The following is a 20,062-nucleotide window of genomic DNA, read 5'->3' on the forward strand; positions in this document are numbered from 1 at the left end:
TTGGCTGGAGCTCCCTAAGTAGATGAAGCTGACCTCGGACTCAGATCAGCCTGCTTCTGCCTCCCAAGTGCGGGGATTGAAGTTTGACTCCTCAACCTTGTTGAGTTGAGGGGGTAAGGCTTCGGGCAGCCTTTTAGGGAGAGCTGACTGACTGATTCTCCTGCCAGTTAAGATTTTCTGCACAACAGGATCGAATTTAACTCCTCAGACGAGATGTCGCAGCTTTTCTCTGCAGTGGAGAGAAAAGCCGGCGAAGAGGTACTTTCCCGCATCGACGGAAGTAGGACCCGGAACCACTTCCTCTAGTGCGAGCCAATGAGCTCTTTCTTATGGCAGCCAATTTAGTCCCGGAGTCCTCCCGACGGGAAGATCGTTTTGATTGGTGGCGCAGCCGAGTGCGCAGAGGCTCACGGGAGTCAAGTCCCGCCGCTTCGCCGTGACTTGCCAGAAGACCTGACAGTCAGCCGAGCCGCCCCTCTGGTCACGCCTCTTCCGCCGCCAGGCAGCGACGCCGTGGGGGCCGGGCAGCTCCGCTCGGCCCAGGCGCTTGTGCCGCTGAGAGGCGCGGGGCCGCGCGGGGCGGGCCTGGGAGGGGAGCGGCCGCGGGGGCGGGGCCGGGGCGGGGCCGGAGGAGGAGGCGGAAGCGGCGAGCGAGCTGGAGCTGGAGTCGCCTCGAAGCTGCGTCCGGGCCGGCGGAGCGGCGGCGGCGGGGTTGGCCGGGGCGAAGGGGCGCTGGAGCCTGGGCGGGCGGGCAGAGGGCCGGGGGAGGGGGGGCGCGGCCCGGGTGTGGGTGACGGGCGTGCCGGGAGGATGCGAGCCGGGGCTGTGGGGCGGGGCGGGCGGCGGCCGCGGGAGCGGCGCCGGGGGCGGGCGGCCGCATGAGGCGCTGGGCCGGCGGCCGCGGGAGGGCGGCGCGGCCCGCGGCCCGGTCGCTCCCGCTGCAGCTGCTGGCCGGCGCGCTGTGCCCTGACAGCTGGGCCTCGGCCGCTCTCGTCTCGGCCGCGTCCCGGGCCGCCGCTGGTGACCACTCGCCGCGCTGCCGGAGGCTTCACCCGCGCCCTCCCTCAGGACGCGCCCGCGGAGCTCGGGCGCCTTCGCCCCGGACCCGGAGGCCGCGCTGCGCGGGGCGGCGGCGAGGCTGGAAGATGGCCTGGGTGCTCAAGATGGACGAGGTGATCGAGTCCGGGCTGGTGCACGACTTCGACTCCAGCCTGTCCGGCATCGGGCAGGAGCTGGGCGCCGGCGCCTACAGCATGAGGTAAGGGGCGCGCGGCTGCCTCCGCCCGGTGGGGCCTGGGCCCCGGGGTCGGGGTCCTGCCGCGTGGCTCCGTGGCCTGGGAGCCCGGCGGGGGCGCCTGGAGGTGGGCCCCGCCGCTAGCCCAGGGAAGCTGCTCTAGCTGTTGAGATTGGGTGAGAGGGGCAAGGAGACTTCCTTTCCGTTGGATTTCCGAGTCTTTTTAGCTGGGGTAGGCTTGTACAAAAGGCGCCGCTTGTAATGGGAAAACACGGTAGCCTTTCCTACCGTGCCTTTTAGGGTGGCCTTTGCATTTCAGCCACTAGACATTATAATAGTAAGTTATATTGTGAATGAAAGTAGCCCCGAGGGCCAGCGAGCGCGTTGACTTGCTGTGTAGTCTCCTGATTGTGTGAAAGTGAAGCTGGGCCCTTGACTTGGTTTCTTCGGTCTCAAAGTGACTCCCCTCAGGCTCTTTCCTCTTGCAGAGGGCTTTAAGATTGTGCCACAAACAATAGTTTAGTCACTGCAGTCTGCACCAGCAGCTGTTCCATTTTGAATAACTGGGAGAGGTTGAAACAGATAGGAGCCAAGTATGTCTTCGCCTTATCCCGAAAGAGTTGAAGAATTCTTTGTGGCCCCGGAAGCTCTTTGTTTTGATATTGGAATATGACTTGTGTAGGGTATGGTTTAACCGATGAAGTGAAAAACGGAGTGGTCTTTGAAACTGATGTGAATTAAGTATAATATTCTGTTTTCAGAAAATGCCTGGTGTGTGAAGTGCAGCTTCTAGAAGCTCTCTTAGTTTCCCTGTCGCCCAGGGGAGGACAGGAGCGTTAATACCCCATGAGAAATGACCTGGGTTGTAGCTGGTCTGGAGAAGTCCAAGCTCATCCCTGAAGCAATTTGGCTTGGCTCTGCCTCACACAGAACTCTCAGAACAGTGGGAAGGCGCGATGGAAAGCATGCTCAACTGAGAATTAAGTCACTCGCATCTAACCCTGGTGTGGTCTCTGCTCGACTCCCTAAACTTGGCACCTCCTTTCTCTCCAGTTGTATAACTTGAGGGCTTTAAATGAGGTGGATTGTTTTCTAGAACAGCTGTCTTGGTTGTTGAGGAAACTGAGCTACTGAAAGCCTCGGGATCACCTAGAGAGGTGTACTGAAGAGGAGGCTTTCCTGTGGAAGCCCTCCTCCAGTGAGTGCCCTTGGCCACTTGAGAGCACATGTGTCTCCTCGTTTTTCAGTCGGACAGGGCTGCTGAAAAGCTTGCTTATTGGCAGTTTCTAGAGCTTGCCTTCTTTCTAGGGTCTTCTGTGAACTGTGCTTGTTTTTTTGTTGTTGTTTTTGTTTGTTTAAATTTTTGGTGATTTTGCCAACTGGCTAACTTGTGTTTTGCGTTATTTCTCTGAAGAGGAAATCAATTCTTAGAGATATCCTTCCTTTGACCTTATTCTTGAAGTTGTGCTGGCATCTTTGTGTTCTCATTAGTGACACTACACTGGGAAAACTGTTTCCTTCTGTAGTTTTGGCGGTGTCATTTAGTCTAAAATTCCCAATGTGTCTGAAAGTCAATAGCAGTTTTTGAGGGGGCTTGTTTATTTGTTCATATTCAACTGGGTTCTGAGAAATCAAGAGGAGTTTGCCTCTTATGCCTTCAAGACCCTTGATTTAAAATCTTCATGTATAAGACATTGTGAAATTGAGCAAGTCTGAGAGGCATTAGTCTTCCATAGGCCTCCCTTGGTTTGCTGTCTCTCTCCCCATTTATCTTGAGCAGCCTGCTTGTTCTGCATAGGAATCTGATCAGAAGCAAGCCTTACCTTTTTGTTATTTGTTCTCACCTATTAAGCTCAAAAAGTAAGGCTGAGATGGTGGCTCACATCTGTAATTTCAGCACTTGGGAGGCTGCGGGGAAGATGATCTGAGTTTGAGTCCAGCCTGGGTACCTATTTTGTGTGTGTGTGTGTGTGTGTGTGTGTGTGTGTGTGTGTGTGTGTGTGTCTCTCTCTCTCTCTCTCTCTCTCTCACACACACACACACACACACACACAGAGAGAGAGAGAGAGAGAGAGAGAGAGAGAGAGAGAGAGCTTAAGAAGTATACTTGAACTTACTGGAAAAATCTTGATTGGTTTGGTGGGCTGCAGAGATGGCTCAGCAGGCAAAGGCATTTGCCACCAAGCTTGCAGATATGCGTTCTAGCCCTAGAACACACATGATAGAAGGAGAAAACTACTGACTTCTGCATGTTGTCCTTTTATCACATACATGTTGAAGACACCCTTGTGCTCTTTTTTTTTTTTTAATTGAGTGTAAGCCATTTTCCATTTTTCTTCAGACTGTATTTGTGGGAGTCTTAAATAAAATTCATTCTGTCTCTTAACTTTATGGCTCTGGGAATTGAACCAAAGACCTTGAGTTTTGTAACTGAAAGTTTTCCTGTGTACCACCTGGTCTGCAGCCCAAGTAAAGTCCACTCAGACCCATGTAAACACACAGAGGCTTATATTAATTATAACTACTCGGCCATTAGCTCAGGCTAACTACTGATTAGATTAGGTCTTACACTTAAAACTCAGCCCATTTCTGTTAATCTATATATTGCCACATCTTCCGTGGCTTTACCTTGTGTCATTACATGCTGCTCCCTGGACAGTGGGCTGGCATCTTCTGACTCAGCGTTATAGCCTTCCCAGAGTTCTCCTTGTTTGTTTATCCCGCCTATACTTCCTGCCTGGCTACTGGCCAGTCAGTGTTTTATTTATCAACCAATCAGAGCAACACATATTCGCAGCATACAGAAAGACATTAACCCATCAGAGTTTACTAGGTAAGGTCTTTTTTCTTCTTTTCTTGTTGAGACTCACTATGCAGTCTCACTATGCAGTCCAGGTTGTCCAGGAGCTCACCATGTAGCCTAGGTTTGCCTTGAATAGATTCCTGAGTGCTGGGATCATAGAAATAAGCCACCATAGCCAGTTTAGGCAAAGTATTAGAACTTTTTGTTTCTCTTCCCCATTCATTCATTCATTTTGAGAAAGGATCTTATTTAGCCCAGACTGGCCTTGAACTCACCGAGTAGCTGAGGATTTTGAACTTTTGGTCATCCTGCCTCCACTTCTAGAGTGCTTGATTATAAGTGTGAACCACATCCTGGTCTGTATGGTACTGGGATTGAACCCAGGTCTTTGTGCATGGTAGCTAGCCAAGCATGCTACCAATTGAGCTGTATCTACTGCCCTTTCGACCTTTTTCAGAAAAAGACTGTCTTGGAGCTTACAGTGTAGCCCAGACTGATCTCAAATTTGAGATTGGCTTCTGAATTCCCAGTACTGCAATATTATTCTTTATTCTTTTTTCGTTTTTGGTTTTTTTGAGACAAGATTTCTCTGTGTAGTTTTGGTGCTTCTCCTGGTTGTCCTAGAACTCACTGTGTAGACCAGGCTGGCCTCAGATTCCCAGAGATCAACCTACCTCTGGGATTAAAGGCATGTGCTACCATACCTGGATGCAATTTTATTCTTAAAACCTATTTTAGGGGGTAGTTTCTACAGCCCCCCCCCCCCCCCGGCCGCTCCCCCAGACAGGGTTTCTCTGTGTAGTTTTGGTGCCTGTCCTGGATCTCACTCTGTAGACCAGGCTGGCCTTGAACTCACAGAGATCCGCCTGGCTCTGCCTCCCAAGTACTGGGATGATTAAAGGCATGCGCCACCACCGCACTGGCGTTTCCACAGCTTTTGTGGACAGTAACTTGAAAAAATTGGAGAATTGTGGGTTTTTTGTTTGTTGGTTTGTTTGTTTTTTCCAGATCTTGACCTTATACGTGTTTTATTAAATAATGTAGGCTAATGGTATTGGGGACATATTTAGGCAAATTTCTGGTATTTCCTTTGCTTCTCTTTTTCTGGGGGAGGGTCTGGCACTCATTTTGCAGGTATGTGTTCTGCAGCCAGACTTGTAAGCTAGCTGTGCGGATTCCCTTTGAAATGAGCCAAGTCATACATAAATCTTATTTTTTTTTTTTTATTACAATATCAATTCCAGGATGGGAGTGGAGCTAGCTGAGTTGGTAGAGTGCTTGCCTAGCATGCATGAAGCCCTGGGTTCAGTCCTGAGCACTGCCTAAAACCGGGCATAGTGTTACATACATCACTTAGGAATATTGTAGGTAGGAACATCAGAAATTCAAGGCTGTTCTGGGCTTCATAGCAGCAAGTTCTAGACCATCTTGAGATACATGACGAGACAAAAGAAAGAGAGAGAGAGAGAGAAAAAGAAAGAAAGCCCTTATTAATTTATAACCACAAACCACTTTGTATTATTATTATTTTACTAAAAGCTATTTTGCAAAATGGAAAAGTTAGCCATAAGAATGAAATTTCTTATTTTCTATTTTGTAAAACTTAACTTTTCCCCTTGGACTTGCTTATCTGATACTTTGTTTTTGTTTTTTTGATTGATTGGTTGGTTTTTCAAGACAGAGTTTCTCTATATAACAGCTCTGGCTGATTGGGAACTCATTTTGTAGACCAGGCTGGCCTCGAACTAACAGAGATCCAATTGCCTCTGCCTCCCCAGTGCTGGGATCAAAGTCTTGTGCCACCACAGCCTGGCTTGCTTATCTAATACAAATGAAGAAAATTAGCCTCACAAAGAGAAGTACTTAATTTAGTGTATGTACATAGCTTTTTCAGATCGTTGTGGATATTATTCTTTGAACATATCAACATTTGACAAGTGGTAGATTGCTTTTTAAAAAACTTAGTAGCTTGGAGAGATGGTTCAGTGGTTAAGAGCACTCACTAGCTGTTCTTCCAGAGGACTCAGGTTCACGTCTAACCATCTACATGGCAGCTCACAACTGTCTTTAACTCCAGTCTCAGGGGATCCACAGCCCTCTCCTGGCCTCCTCCAGCGCCAGGCTTGCATGTGGGGCACAGGCATATGCAGATAAAACATCCATACACATAAAATAAGTTACATTTTAAAACTTTATTTAGTGTGTGTGTGTGTGTGTGTGTGTGTGTGTGTGTGTGTGTGTGAGAGAGAGAGAGAGAGAGAGAGAGAGAGAGAGAGAGAGAGAGAGAGAGAGAATGAGAACCACAGCTCTAGGGTGGAGACGGATGACAGCTTGCTTTGGTCAGTAGATGCTGCAGATTAAACTCAGGTTGCCAGGATTGGCAGCAAATGTTTTTACCCACTGCACTGTCTAGTGATAGTCTCCTAAAACTTAGCTGGTGTGCAGAATCCAAAACCATGACATGTCAGTACTTTTCTGGTTTTGCTTTTTCGGTTTCTTGGGAGTTTTTTTTGTTTGTTTGTTTTAAAAAAATGTATTTACTTAGAAGCATTCGGAATGTCAACAAAACAGCTGCAATTTTTTTTTGCAATTACAGAGTGGTATTCAGTTAACAGAACAATTATCTTTGTATAAGCTGCATCAGAGACAACTGAAGATGAAAAAAATAAATAGATAAAACAAAAACAAAAAACCCTACCGTCCCCATATATAACTAATTTGTGCTGTGCACCAACAAGAACCTGCTTCAAATTTCCATGCCAATTTATAACCCCCAGACTGTACCAGGCAAGGTTAGAGGTTATTGAGAACACCACCAGGACAGGGCTATCTGAAGACACATTCGGTAGTGTGTTAACTATACAAAAAAAGACACTGTACAGTTTAAAAACAAATCTTACACAGCCTTACGTTTCAATTTTTTTCTTTAAAAGGAGTGAGTTGTGTACAGGGGGGTTAAATGCTTTATAGACAAGAAAAAAAACTGCGCTAGAACCAACTTATTCATCATCATCTTCTTGGTCTTCCTCTTCTTCCTCCTCTTCCTCATCCTCTTCATCCTCCTCCTCATCTTCCTCTTCCTTCTTTTTCTTGCTCTTTTCAGCCTTGACGACCCCCTTCTTCACTGCATCGGGTTTTCCTTTAGCTCTGTAGGCAGCAATACCCTTTTCGTACTTCTCCTTCAGCTTGGCAGCCTTCTTCTCACAGGGCTGCTTGTCGTCCTCAGCGGTATTGCTCACATCTCTCCCAGTTTCTTTGCAACATCACCAATAGACAAGTCGGGGTGTTCTCCTTTGATTTTGGGGCGATACTCAGAACAAGAAGGCCGAAGGAAGCCTCTTGGGTGCATTGGGGTCCTTGAACTTCTTTTTGGTCTCCCCTTTGGGGGGATATATGTTTTCATTTCTCTCTCATAATGAGCCTGGTCAGCCTTTGCCATGTCTTCAAATTTCCCCTTTTCTTTAACAGACATGGTCTTCCACCTTTCTAAGCACTTCTTCGAGAACTCTGAGAAGTTGACAGAAGCATCCGGGTGCTGCTTCTTGTGTTCCTCCCGGCAAGTTTTCACAAAGAATGCATATGAGGACATTTTGCCTCTCGGCTTTTTAGGATCTCCTTTGCCCATGTTTAGTTGATTTTCCTCCGAGAGGCACAGAGTCGCTCAGTGAGTAGCCCAGTGCCCGTCCGGCTCTTGCTTGCCCGTGCGCTGTCTCTATGGAGCTCAAATGTACTGCCGGGTTTCTTGTTTTGAGGCAGTCTATTTACGTAGCCCTTTTGGCTGGAACTCTCTATCCTCCTGCCTCAGAGTGCTAGGTTATAGGAGTGTGCTGCTATAGCCAGTTGACATTTTGACACATTTTGACAAGTTACACAGTATCAAGAAGTTGTATTCTTTAATATAGACCGCTCTCCTGCACATGGTGGAGGCTCAGACTTTATTACTGCAACATACTGTCAACTTTTTTTGCCTTGAATGATGGGCTTGCTTTGTTAACTGTTTGAAATCACATTTATTTATTGTGTTTGTGCATACCCCAGGATGTGCTTGATGTAAAGGTCAGAAAACAGCTTTTGGGAATGGGTGTTCTCCCTCCACCAGGGGTGTCAGGACTAGAACTCAGGTTGTCAGGCCTGTCAGCAAGCCCTTACCTGCTGAGTCCTCTTGCCAGTCTTCATGGTGTCAATGTGGAGACCATTTCTGCATCTAGATCAGAGTCATCCTACCTTTTCAGGTTAAAATGATGTCTGCTCCTGTGTCACACACTTGTAAGATCTGTCCCTCAGCTTCACCACTTATTCGAGCCCATAGAAGTTGAGTAGCCTGCAGTGTTTCTGAACGAGTGCCAGCTAAGGTTTGCAGGTTCAGACTAGGATTGACCTCTGGTCCTTTCCGTTACCTTCTTAAACATCCTACTGAGAGTAATTGAACAGTCTCCCCATAGAAGAGTAGGATCTCAACAGGAGGAAAGTGGATTGAGAATCCTGCACTTTTTGTTGTTTTGTGTTGTTTTTTGAGTGAGGTTTCCTTATATAGTCCATGCCATAGCCCATGCTGGCCTCAAATTCACTATGTAGCTCAGGCTGGCCTAAAACTTGTGCAATTCTTGTGTAGAGGCACATGACTTGGTTAGAACTTCTATTGTTGTTGTGCCCCCCCCCCTCGCTTGTTATCATTCTGATCATTTTATTTCATTCTAGGAATGATTAAGATCTCAGGTTTTCTGCATAGCTAGAGTGTGTCATTAAATGGTGACTGTAGTTCTTATATTTCTTTCTGTCTCCCTCTTTGTGAGATGTCTAGGATTTCAATGAAATGTTGGCTAGAGACACCAAAAGGAGGAATCCTTAGTTATCTTACTAATTTTATAGTGAATTCTATATTTTAAATTTAAATTCTAAATTCTCCTAAATTGTTTGTCTCCATCCTGATTGGCTTTTTATTTAGCTTTCTTTTCTTTTAAAAAAATATTTTGAAAGGTTTTATTTTATTTTATATGTGTGTTAATGTTTGCCTGCATGTTTGTGTGTATGTGCACCATGTTTGTGCTTGGTGCCCAAGCGGGCCAGAAGAAGGTATTATAAGATTTCCTGCAACTGGGGTTATGGATGGTGTATGTCATCATGTGGATGCTGGGAACGAAACCCAGGTCCTCTTTAAGAGTAACAAGTTCTTAACCATAAGCCATCTCTCTAGCCCTCTTTTTATTGCATTTTATTAAAAAGTGTGTGTGTGTGTGTGTGTGTGAGAGAGAGAGAGAGAGAGAGAGAGAGAGAGAGAGAGAGAGAGAGAGAGAGAGAATGTGTTGTGTGTACTTGGCACAGCACACATGTTGAGGTTAAAGACTAACTTGCAGGATTCCATTCTTTCATTCTACCTTGTGGGTCCCAGCTTGCCAACAAGTGCTTCTACCAGATGAGCAGTTTCACTGCCCTTTGTTCATTTTTCTTAGAGCTATAGCTCATGTGGAATTATCTATTCAAAGGTTGAAGCCAGGCATGATGACACACACCTGAAATCCTAGTACTTAGAAGTGGAGGCAGGAGGATTGGTTGTTCAGGACGATTCTTAGCTACTGAGTGAATTCCAGGCTGTCCTGAGTTACATGAAACCATCTCTCAAGACAGGAAAAAATGGGGGCTGGAGAGATGGCTTAGTTGTTAAGAGCACTGGCTGCTCATTCCAGAGGACCAAGTCAATTCCCAGCACCCATATGGCAGCCTACAACTGTCTGAAATTCCAGTTCCCAGGGATCCAACACCCTCACACAGACATACATACAGGCAAACACTAATGCCCATAAAATTAAAGACAAATTATTTTTTAAAAAGACAAAAACGTTTTGTAAAATTCACCCAGAGTGAATTCTAGATTTGAGGTTTTAGCTCTTTTTCAATGAGAATGTTTGCAAAAATGTTTGTACATGTAATTTTTTTCAGGTACGTGGGAATATTGAGATTATCTTAGTTGTGCTTGACTCACAATTCTAGTTGAGTCTTAGCTTTATGCTGCTTAGTAGTTAGTGACCTTTTGCCCTTGCTCCTGCCCACCCTACACCCCACACTTTCCTAGATGGCTTCCCAGCCTCAGGATGCCTCCTCTGTGTCCAGCTGCAGCACTCTTGTTGCTTCTAGAAACTAGATGGTGATCTGCAGTCTTGGCCAGGTGGGGCACACGCCTTTAAGTGCAGCACTCAGAGGCTGAGGCAGGTGGATCTCTGAGGCAAGCCTGGTCTACATAGTGAGTTCCAGGACAGCCAGAGCTACATAGTGAGCCCCCCCACCCAACAATGACAACAACCCACTGCAGTCTTTCTCCTCTGCTCCCCTCTGTTTCCACTCCCCCCTGCCGTCTTATGGATACCTTCTTTCTCCCATTCCATTTCCCTGACTTTCCAGTCACAGTTGGAGCTGCCATTCAGCCCGGAGTTCTTAATTTGGCTCATGTTAATTTCCTGTTCTGGAATTCTATGTGTATGCTCTCCTTGAAAGTCTCTTGTTCCTTGCAGGTCTTCCTAGACTTTTTCAAACTAGGTAAGCATGATTTCAGAATTTGGGTCTGATAATTCTAGTGTTTGAAGTCTGGATCATTTCTGTATCCAGTTAGGAAAATGGAAGCCAATGAGTTGTTTGTAACAGGGAGCTTAGTGAAACCTTCCACAGCAGAGGTGCTGAGAGGGCTGGGGAAGGACTGTGGTGCCCTTCGCTCCTGCTGGCTCAGCATCTAGCTCTTAGAAGCCTGTGTGTTACCTGCTTTGCCTTTCCCTGCCCCACTCTGAAATCTCCCACACGTGCTTCTCTTTGCCGCAAACTAACAAGATTCTAGTTAGTAGGAAGTCTCCTGTGAGGGTTGTGAGGCCTCTGTCCTCTGCAGCAGAGACCGAAAAGTGCTGGGTACTGCAGACAGGAGTCTGGGACTGGATGCTAAGCCATCTGTTGTTTTTGCTTTGGGTTCTTATTCCTAGAGTCTTGTTTGTCCTTTTATGCTTGGTATTTTTGAATCTTGGCATTGAGGAATTACATGGAACAATTTGATGCCTGTGACTTTTCATTAGCTTGTCAAACTCTGGGAGGCCTTCCTGCCTGGCTAGAGCCACCTTGAGTCCACATTTAGCAGTTTCTTGGATCATCTGGAGAAATTAATGTGACAGGCAGGCATCCTTGTAGAAGCTTGCTCTACTTCATCCATGCTCTTAGACTCTTTCCTATCCAGTTCATTTGATGAGGGGCTCATTCTAGACCCATAATGTAGCCAAAATAATGACGTAGCTCTGTGATTCTATCTTCAAACTGGAAAGGCAGCCTTTGGTAAAAGCTGTTTTGCATTCCAGGTTTGCTCAGAGTTTCTGAACTTTGCTTGTATTTTAGCCTCTTTCCGTACAAGATAGTTAGCTCTTAAGTCCTTGTAAGAATATATGTTGGGGCTGCTTGGTAGATGACCAAGGTTCATTTCCTAAGACCTGCACTGTGGCTCACAACCACCTACTCATAACTCTGAGATGTAGAGGATCCAGCACTCTCTTCTGGCTTCTTTGAGCTCCTGCGTCAATGTGGGGCATATAAAATTCATGCATGTATATGTATACATGCACACTAAATAAATTCTCTTTCTCTTTCTTTCTTTCTTTCTTTCTTGCTTGCTTTTTTAAAATTTGTTTGTTTGTTTGTTTTTTTGTTTTTCGAGACAGGGTTTCTCTGTGTAGCTTTGTGCCTTTCCTGGAACTCACTCTGTAGCCCAGGTTGGCCTCCAACTCACAGAGATCTGCCTGCCTCTGCCTCCCGAGTTCTGGGATTAAAGGCGTGCACCACCACAGCCCGGCACTTATTTGTCAGTTTTAAAAGATGAAATTTACTTGTTTTAGTTCAATTTAATAATCTGTCCTGGGCTGAAGAAATGGCTCAGGGGTTAAGCACCCTGACTGCTTTTTCAGAGGACCCAAGTTCCATTTCTAGAACCCACATGGTGGCTCACAACTACCTGTAACTCCAGTTTCAGGGCATATGATGCCCTTTTCTAGCCTCTGTGGGCACCAGACATGCACATGGTACACAGACATTCCTGCAGGCAAAACACCCATACACATGAAATAAAAATAAATAAATGTAAAAAGAGTCTTTCTTTAATACTCAAAAGACTCTCCATTTGTGAGATTACAAAGACCACTGAGTGTTAGCACTTTCATACGGGTTAACATAGGAAATCCTGAATTATTAAGTGTTTTATTGATTTAGTAAAATATGGCTGCTTTGATTAGATGACAGTAAAGAAACAACTTTGGGTGTGATTATGCTAGGGAGGGCACAAACTTATCAGATCTCTGTATTAGCAAGAGTAATGGGGGAGTGTTTGGAAGCCTCTTGTAATACTCATATGAAATAAGCTACTTGGACATCCTGTAGAAGAGCAGAGCCAGCAAATAGCCCTGAAAAGGGCATGTTGGGAGGTCAATGCGGCCAGGATTTGGTAAGGATGAGGAGCACCGTGGGCTGGGCTTTGCATGATTTTGTTAGGACCCTGGTTGAAAGCAAGCTGATGGAGAGTTTAGAGGAATAAAATGACCTAATTTCTGATGTTTGCTGTGTTGATTGGAACTTTGTCATCATTTTCTTTTTTAAATTAAAAAAAATTATTTCTCTCTCTCTTCCTTCCTTTCCCTCCCCCACCCCGTGTGCGTGTGCGTGTGCGTGTGCGTGTGCGTGTGCGTGTGCGTGTGCGTGTGCGTGTGCGTGTGCGTGTGCGTGTGTGTGTGTGTGTGTGTGTGTGTGTGTGTGTAAAAGAGAGTCACAGAAGGAGTGTGACAGCAGTCAGCCACTCTCTGGATGCTGGGAACCAAACCCTGGTCCTCTACAAGAACCAGAAGTACTCTTTACCGCTGAGCATCTCTCCAGTCCCATCTTTTTCTTTTGGGATATATGGTCTCACTGTCTAGACCACCATCAAATTGGGGTCATCTTGCTTCAGTGCTGGGGTCGCTAATATTCCCTGTTCTGCTCTCCCCTCATCTTTTACCAGGGATTGAACCCAGGACCTTGCACATGCTAGGCAAGTGTTCTACAGTTGAGCCACAACCTCCCCCATTTTTTGAGACATTCTACCAACTGAGTTACATTCCTAGCCCTCTTTTTTTTTTTCTTAAACAAAATCTCATTGGCCTTTAATTCCAGCACTCGGGAGGCAGAGGCAGGAGGATCTCTGAGTTTGAAGCCAGCCTGGTCTACAGATCAAATTCTAGGACAGCCAAGGCTACACAGAGAAACCCTGTCTCAGAAAAAAAAGAAAAGAAAATCTCACTGTAATAATCCAGACTGGCCTCAAACTATTGAATCTCCCAAGAGCTGAGATTACAATGATAAGAACTTTCTTTTTGAGGCGGAAAATGTTCTGGAATTGGATACTGGTGATGGTTGCACGACTCTATCAGTATACCAAAAATAACGGTATCATACATTGTTAAAAGATGACTGTCACTACTCAGTGATTCTGTTAAACACAAGCAGAGCCAGCCAGCCTTGCTCACAAAGCTGACAGGTGCAGACAGTCCCAGAAGACCCTGGATGCAGGTTATTCCTGGGAGAAAAGTAGCCACTGTTTCTGCTGCCAGTTTGCTGTTCGAGTCATTGTTTTGGACTAGACGAAAGCTTTGTTTTCCGCTGTAACAGGCCTCTCGGAGGAGCATTTGTTAAGCACCGTTTTTATTTTATTCAGTGCTTCTTTGTGGCTCCATGATGCTAGTGTGACCTGTCTTTTGGCAGGAGTCTTAGTTCCTGCCTTTCAAAACAGGTAGTTAGGCACTCTGGATTTGCTTTTTCTTTTTTAAAGGTAATCTGGAGTTCAATTTTTTTATTAGGACAGGGTCTCATGGGGCCCAAGCTGTATCATCTGAGCTATATCCTCAGCCAGAGTTTACTTTTTTTTTTTTTTTTTGGTTTTTCGAGACAGGGTTTCTCTGTGTAGCTTTGTGCCTTTCCTGGAACTCACAGAGATCCGCCTGGCTCTGCCTCCCGAGTGCTGGGATTAAAGGCGTGCGCCACCACCGCCCGACTATTTTATTTGTTTATTTTGAGAGGGTCTCACTATGTAACTCTCGCAAATCTAGGATTTGCTACGTAAACTAGGCTGGCCTTGAACTCACAGAGGTCCACCTGCCTTTACCTCTTGGATGCTGGAAGTAAAGACCTGTACCACTATACCCGGCAAGTTTACTGATTTTTGGTTTTTTCAAGACAGGGTTTCTCTGTGTAGCTTTGGAGCCTTTCCTGGATCTTGCTCTGTAGACCAGGCTGGCCTTGAACTCACAGAGATCCACCTGCCTCTACCTCCCGAGTGCTGGAATTAAAGGCGTGCACCACCACTGCCTGGCTTAAATTTACTGATTTTTAAAAGAAAAAAAAATTCTAGCTAATTTTTTGTTGTTTGTGGTGGTGTTGGTAAGGGCCTAGGGCCCTTACATGATAGGCAAATAGTCTCCCTAAGCTACATGCCCAGCCTTAGCTATTATTTGAAGTTGTTTCTAATGTGCTATCATTAGAAAAATGAGTGACATATAGTATCTTTTAGATAAACCAGATTAGCATTAATAGTGGTTTTATTCTACAAAACACTTACCTTAATTTTTTTTTCAGATTTCTTTTTTGAGGGGAGTGGTTTTAAAGACAGGGTTTCTTTGTGCAGCCTCGGTTGTCCTGAACTAGCTCTGTAGACCAGGCTGGGCTCAAGGTGTGCATGTATCACCACCACCCGGCTCTTAAATTTTTGGGGGGGGGGGCGGTTTCCAGACCGAGTTTCTCTGTGTAACAGTCCTGGCTGTCCAGGATGGCCTGGAACTCACAAAGATCATCCCACCTCTTCCTCCCAAGTGGGTCATCACTACCATCCAGCTTATCTTAAATTTTAAATGAAATTATTCATTGACTTTCTAGCATTTGCAAAGCTTTGGGTTCCATCTTGAGCACTGGATGGATGGTGATGACCCCTGAACTATGTTTACATGCTTTCAAATATCTGAAACATAAAGAAAGGTAAGTTTTAATGTTCTGTTTTTCAGTGATGTATTGGCATTGCCCATTTTCAAGCAAGAAGATTCCAGCCTTTCTTTGGATGGTGAGGCCAAGCACCCCCCATTTCAGTATGTGATGTGTGCTGCGACTTCACCAGCTGTGAAACTGCATGATGAGACCCTCACTTACTTGAACCAAGGTTAGTATGGTTCCTCATATAGCATGTAAAAATCTACAAAAATCTTAAAATGTTTTGGTATTGTAACTTACAGTGCTAGTAACAATTAAAAAGTAGGTTCTTAGCCGGGCGATGGTGGCGCACGCCTTTAATCCCAGCACTCGGGAGGCAGAGCCAGGCGGATCTCTGTGAGTTCGAGGCCAGCCTGGTCTCCAAAGCGAGTTCCAGGAAAGGTGCAAAGCTACACAGAGAAACCCTGTCTCGAAAAACCAAAAAAAAAAAAAAAAAAAAAAGTAGGTTCTTACATTGTACAAGCTTAGCAAAATCTGTAGGACGTTTTCTGTGAGCCAACAGTGTTGTACATGAACAACCTTTTCATGTACATCGTGGTTCTTTTTCTGTCACTAAATGCAGTCTTTTGTTTTGTTTTTGTTTTTCAAGACAGTGTTTCTCTTTGTAGCCCTGGCTGTCCTAGAACTAGCTCTGTAGACCAGGCTGGCCTCGAGATGCACCTTCCTCTGCCTCCCAAGTGCTGGGATTAAAGGCATGCACTACCACTGCCTGGCCACTAAATAGAATCGTTAACTCATTGAACAATAGGTTTTAGGCTTTATATTTATGGTTAATATTACAAGATGTAGAAGGGAACTGAGCCTGGTGGCACGTTCTTTTAAGCCCAGCACTTGGGAGGCAAAGGCAGGCAGATCTTGAATTTGAGGCCACTCTGGTCTATACAGTAAGACCCTGTTTCCAAAAAGAAAAGATTAACTTGTAACTTCCCTTGATAGGGAGTTTAGAATAGTGAGGCTCTTTATCTTAAGACAGTAATCCTATCTGTAGCATGTGTGCTCGTCTCACTTTGCTTTTAATATATAGTACTTATTTGGGGTTCAGTTATTGGAAATATAACTTTCAAATGATTTTATTTAGTAATTTGTTTGGGACTTGAAATTTTCAAAAGAAACAGTGTGGGGGCAAGGATATTCATTTTAATCTTATTTTATTCTGTTGGTTGACTGTGTGGTGGGTGTTAGGGATGGAACCCTGAGATTTGTTTAGGCACTGAGGGAAAATGTGGTTAATTCTTGGCTATTTTAGTAAGAGCTGCTTTGTTTGTTTTTGGGGTGCTTGGGATCCAGCCCAGGGCTGTAGATTTGTAAGGCAAGTGCTGCACTCTACATCAGGCCCACTAAGAGTTTTTCGAACAGGACCTTGTTCCAAGGGAAGATTCTGAATGCATTGGGAGGAGTCCTGACCAGTAAGCACTTGGCTTCCATACAAGGTAGTGGTTTCAGAGTTGCAGGGAGGCTGAGAGTGAGGTCCTGGTTCCTCGTAGGTTTGGGGCAGGACCCAGGAACTTTGCTTTTCTCTTTCTCTCTCTTCTGCCCTCCCCGTCTCTCCCCTTCCCTCTTCTCCTCTTTTCTCTTCTGAGATAAGGTCTCTGGCTGGCCTGGAACTCACAGAGGTCTACCTGCCAAGTGCTGAGATTAAAGGTGTGTGCCACTACACTGCCAGGAACTTGTATTCCTGGTAAATTGGGGTGAGGCTTCTGCTGGCTTGGAAACCACAGGTGCCCCTCTCTTTTGAGACAGGGTCTCACTGTATATCCCTGACTATCCCTGGAACTCACTGTGTAGACCTGGCTGCCATTGAACTCACAGAGATTTGCTTGCCTGTGCCTTAGTTGCTGGGATTAAAACTGTGTGCCACCATCCCCCACCCCCCCAGTTCACTTTTTTTTTTTTTTTTTTTAACTTTAAATATTTGGGAAAATAAGTGGGCTTTCCCTGACTTCCGTTTGTCTTTCTATTTCTGCATTGCTGGGGATCAAACACTGGCCTCATGCATGCAGGGCAGGTGCTCCACTGCTGAGCTCCAACCCCCAGCCCTCCAGCACCACCAGTTGAAGGATAGCATTCAGAGGAGAGCTGGCAGGTATTCAGAGGCTAATGCTGTGACTTGCTGTTTGCTAGTAGTTCCCCCTTAGGCTCACTGCTCACCTGCCTTTGGAACTATTCATTAGGACTGCACCATTGGATAATGGGAAGAAAACAAAAGAAAGGGGAAACTGTAGGTAATGTAGGTAGCAGAAATTGGATCAAGAATTCTTAGCTGGGTGGGAGGGGTGATGTTTTCAAACTATAAGAGTTCAGAGTTTGAAAACCGCAACTTTGTGTTTGGCTGGTTATCTCTAAATTGCCGTCTATAAGAAGAGTTAGGTTCCTGATTTTGAACTTGGAGTAACTGGTTCTCCTTTGAACAGGGTCTGACTAGGTAGGATAAATCATCCTTTCTTTGCCAAGGAGCTTGGTCTTTGGAAGGGGATTTGGGAGACCCATTCTGCCTTGCTGCATTCTGGGTTAGGTCCTTGTAGCCACTGGAGCATCGTCATCTCATCTGCAAGCAAAAAAGAGAACCTTTCTCCCAGTTCCTCTCAAATACTGTCTGTTAATTAACCAATATCAGCTACATTGCAAAGAGGTCTTAGGCCTTAGGAAATAGTAGCACGTTTATTAAAATTATGTTAAAATATTGTACACTCTAGAAAAAAATGTTTTTAGTTACTTTCATTTTATCCATACTAGATTTCCTTTTGTTTAATTTTGGTTACTAAAAGTTAGGACTGTAGAAATAAGAGGCTAGAACATAGGTAGCCCTGCAGTTAAGAATACTTGCTGCCTTTTTTTTTTTTTTTTGAGATAGGGTCTCATTTGTGGTCTTGACTTGTCTGGAACTCACTGTGTAGATAAAACTGGCCTAAAAGTCTCAGAAATCTGCCTGCCTCTGTCTCCCACATGCTAGGCTTTCCAGCTTTAAAAATACTTGATGCTCTTGCAGAGGAAGGACCTGCGTTCATTTCCAGTTCCCACGTGCCGTGCTACAACCATTTGTAACTCCAGTTCCAAGGAATCTATTGCATTCTTTTTGCCTCTTTGAACACCAGTCAAATGAGTCGACAGAACATTTGTACACATAAAAGAAAAATAAATGATTTTTTTTTATAAGCTTAAACTTAGCCATGTGGGTGTTGTCATGTCTTTGGAGTCCATGTGAGAAAGGTCTAGAGTCTGAGTACTCAAAACAAGAGGTAGGTAGGGATATGAACTCAGCATAGCAATTGTGTTTTCTTTCCCTTTTTTTGAGGGGGGTTTGTTTGATTGTTGAGACAGGGTTTCTCTGTGTAGCCCTGGCTGTCCTGAAACTTGCTCTGTAGACCAGGCTGGCCTTGAACTCAGATCAGCCTGCCTCTGCCTCCTGAGTGCTGGGATTAAAGGCATGCTTCACTACACCGGGCTAGCAGTTGTCAACCATGGCAGTTCTTTTGTGTTACTAAACCCCCAAAGAAGAAAAATACCAAAGTGTGGAAGGTAAATTCAGAAAGTAGGGGCTGGAGAGATGGCTTAGTGGTTATGAGCACTTAATCCTCTTGTAAAGGACCTAAGGTTCAGTTCCCAGAATCCACATGGTGGCTCACAACCATCTGTAACTACAGTTGCAGGGGATCTTATGGCATCTTCTGGCCTCTACAGGCACTGCATGCATATACACACACACACACACACACACACACACACACACACACACACACACATATACACACACACACACACACACACATACAGACAAACATATAAAAGCTAAACAAATATTTTTAAAAATTCAGAAGGTAAATAAAGTTCAGAACAGAACCAGCATCTCACGGGATGTTACAGTTTGATTTGATACACTCAATACTTTATTAGGAGTGGAATTTTGAGTTTTATTTGGAACTGAAATGTATGGAGTTGAAAAACTATGGAGGAGAAGAAGACAAATGGAAAGAAAAGCCTATGAAGTCCTGGTCACCTTCCAGTGGGCATTCCTGAAGTGGAATATGTGGCATTGGGGTGTGACTGGGCAAGTGCTTTATCTCTGAGCTACATTCCTGCCCTTGGGATTTGAAACAGGCTGGCCTGGAGCTCTTGCCTCTGCCTCTCAAGTGCCAGGTTACAGGCCCATGGCACCATGTCCAGTTCACAGAATCCTTTAAAGCCCACTTCTGGTCTGGGAGAATAAATAACTTTTATCCATGAGCAGCATGTTTTGATCTGTCTGTGGGAAGACACAGAACTGTCAGCTGTGTGCTTCAGACCCTTCCTTAAATGGACCAGGAAACATCAACCAAAGAAAGCAGGGGCACCAGGACTCCCTCCTTCTCTTCCTTATTCTCTCCGGCTTGAGGACTTGGTGTTTCTGAGGATCATGACGTGATCCCGGGGGACAGTTTTTCCCTTTGTCCAGGAGAGCCAAATGAGCACTGCTTTTGTCTCCCTCTGTTGTGGGATGGTCTGTATGTTAAATGTGTTGTTGATTGGTCAATGAATAAATCATTGATTGGTTAGTGGCCAGGCAGGAAGTATAGGCGGGACTAAGAGAGAAAAAAATGGAGAGAACAGGAAGTTGGGTGAGAGAGACACTGCCAGCCGCCATCAGGACAAGAAAGATGTAAAGTACCGGTAAGCCACAAGCCACGTGGCAAGGTATAGATAAATAGAAATGGATTAATTTAAGCTGTAAGAACAGTTGGCAAAAAGCCTGCCACGGCCATACAGTTTGTAACCAATATAAGTCTCTGTGTTTATTTGGTTGGGTCTGAATGGCTGTGAGACTGGCGGGTGTCAGAGATTTGTCCTGACGGTGGGCCAGACAAAAAAACTCTAGCTACACCCCTCTCATCTTTTCTTGGGTGACTCCACGAGGTGAAGCCCTCTGTTTTCTTCTTTACTCCTTCAGTGGTCGTGTTGAAATAGCTGCACCTCACACTGTATCCTGAAAAGCCCTCTGTTAACATCTGCAGCCTCCTCTCTTCCTG

At 45.3% G+C, this 20,062-nt stretch overlaps 1 protein-coding gene and 1 pseudogene across 5 annotated transcripts in view; one reads left to right on the top strand and one right to left on the bottom strand.

The window, feature by feature from the left end:
- Positions 1-919: 919 nt before the first annotated feature.
- Ubp1 (upstream binding protein 1) overlaps positions 920-20,062 on the top strand; it is a 49,967-nt gene continuing 30,824 nt past the window's right edge. The window contains exons 1-2 of one of the 5 annotated variants that reach the window (XM_052723078.1): positions 920-1,258; positions 15,080-15,231. In XM_052723078.1, the coding sequence (XP_052579038.1) occupies positions 1,146-1,258; positions 15,080-15,231 (265 nt within the window). In that variant the 5' untranslated portion in view covers positions 920-1,145. The remainder of the gene's footprint in view (positions 1,259-15,079; positions 15,232-20,062) is intronic. The other 4 variants (XM_052723072.1, XM_052723104.1, XM_052723094.1 and 1 more) reach the window with 4 other exon arrangements.
- LOC128100656 (high mobility group protein B1-like) lies at positions 4,866-12,718 on the bottom strand (annotated as a pseudogene).

Source organism: Peromyscus californicus, unplaced genomic scaffold (genome assembly GCF_007827085.1).
Source record: "Peromyscus californicus insignis strain IS unplaced genomic scaffold, ASM782708v3 Scaffold_11__1_contigs__length_118956290, whole genome shotgun sequence".
NCBI classification, from domain to species: domain Eukaryota; kingdom Metazoa; phylum Chordata; class Mammalia; order Rodentia; family Cricetidae; genus Peromyscus; species Peromyscus californicus.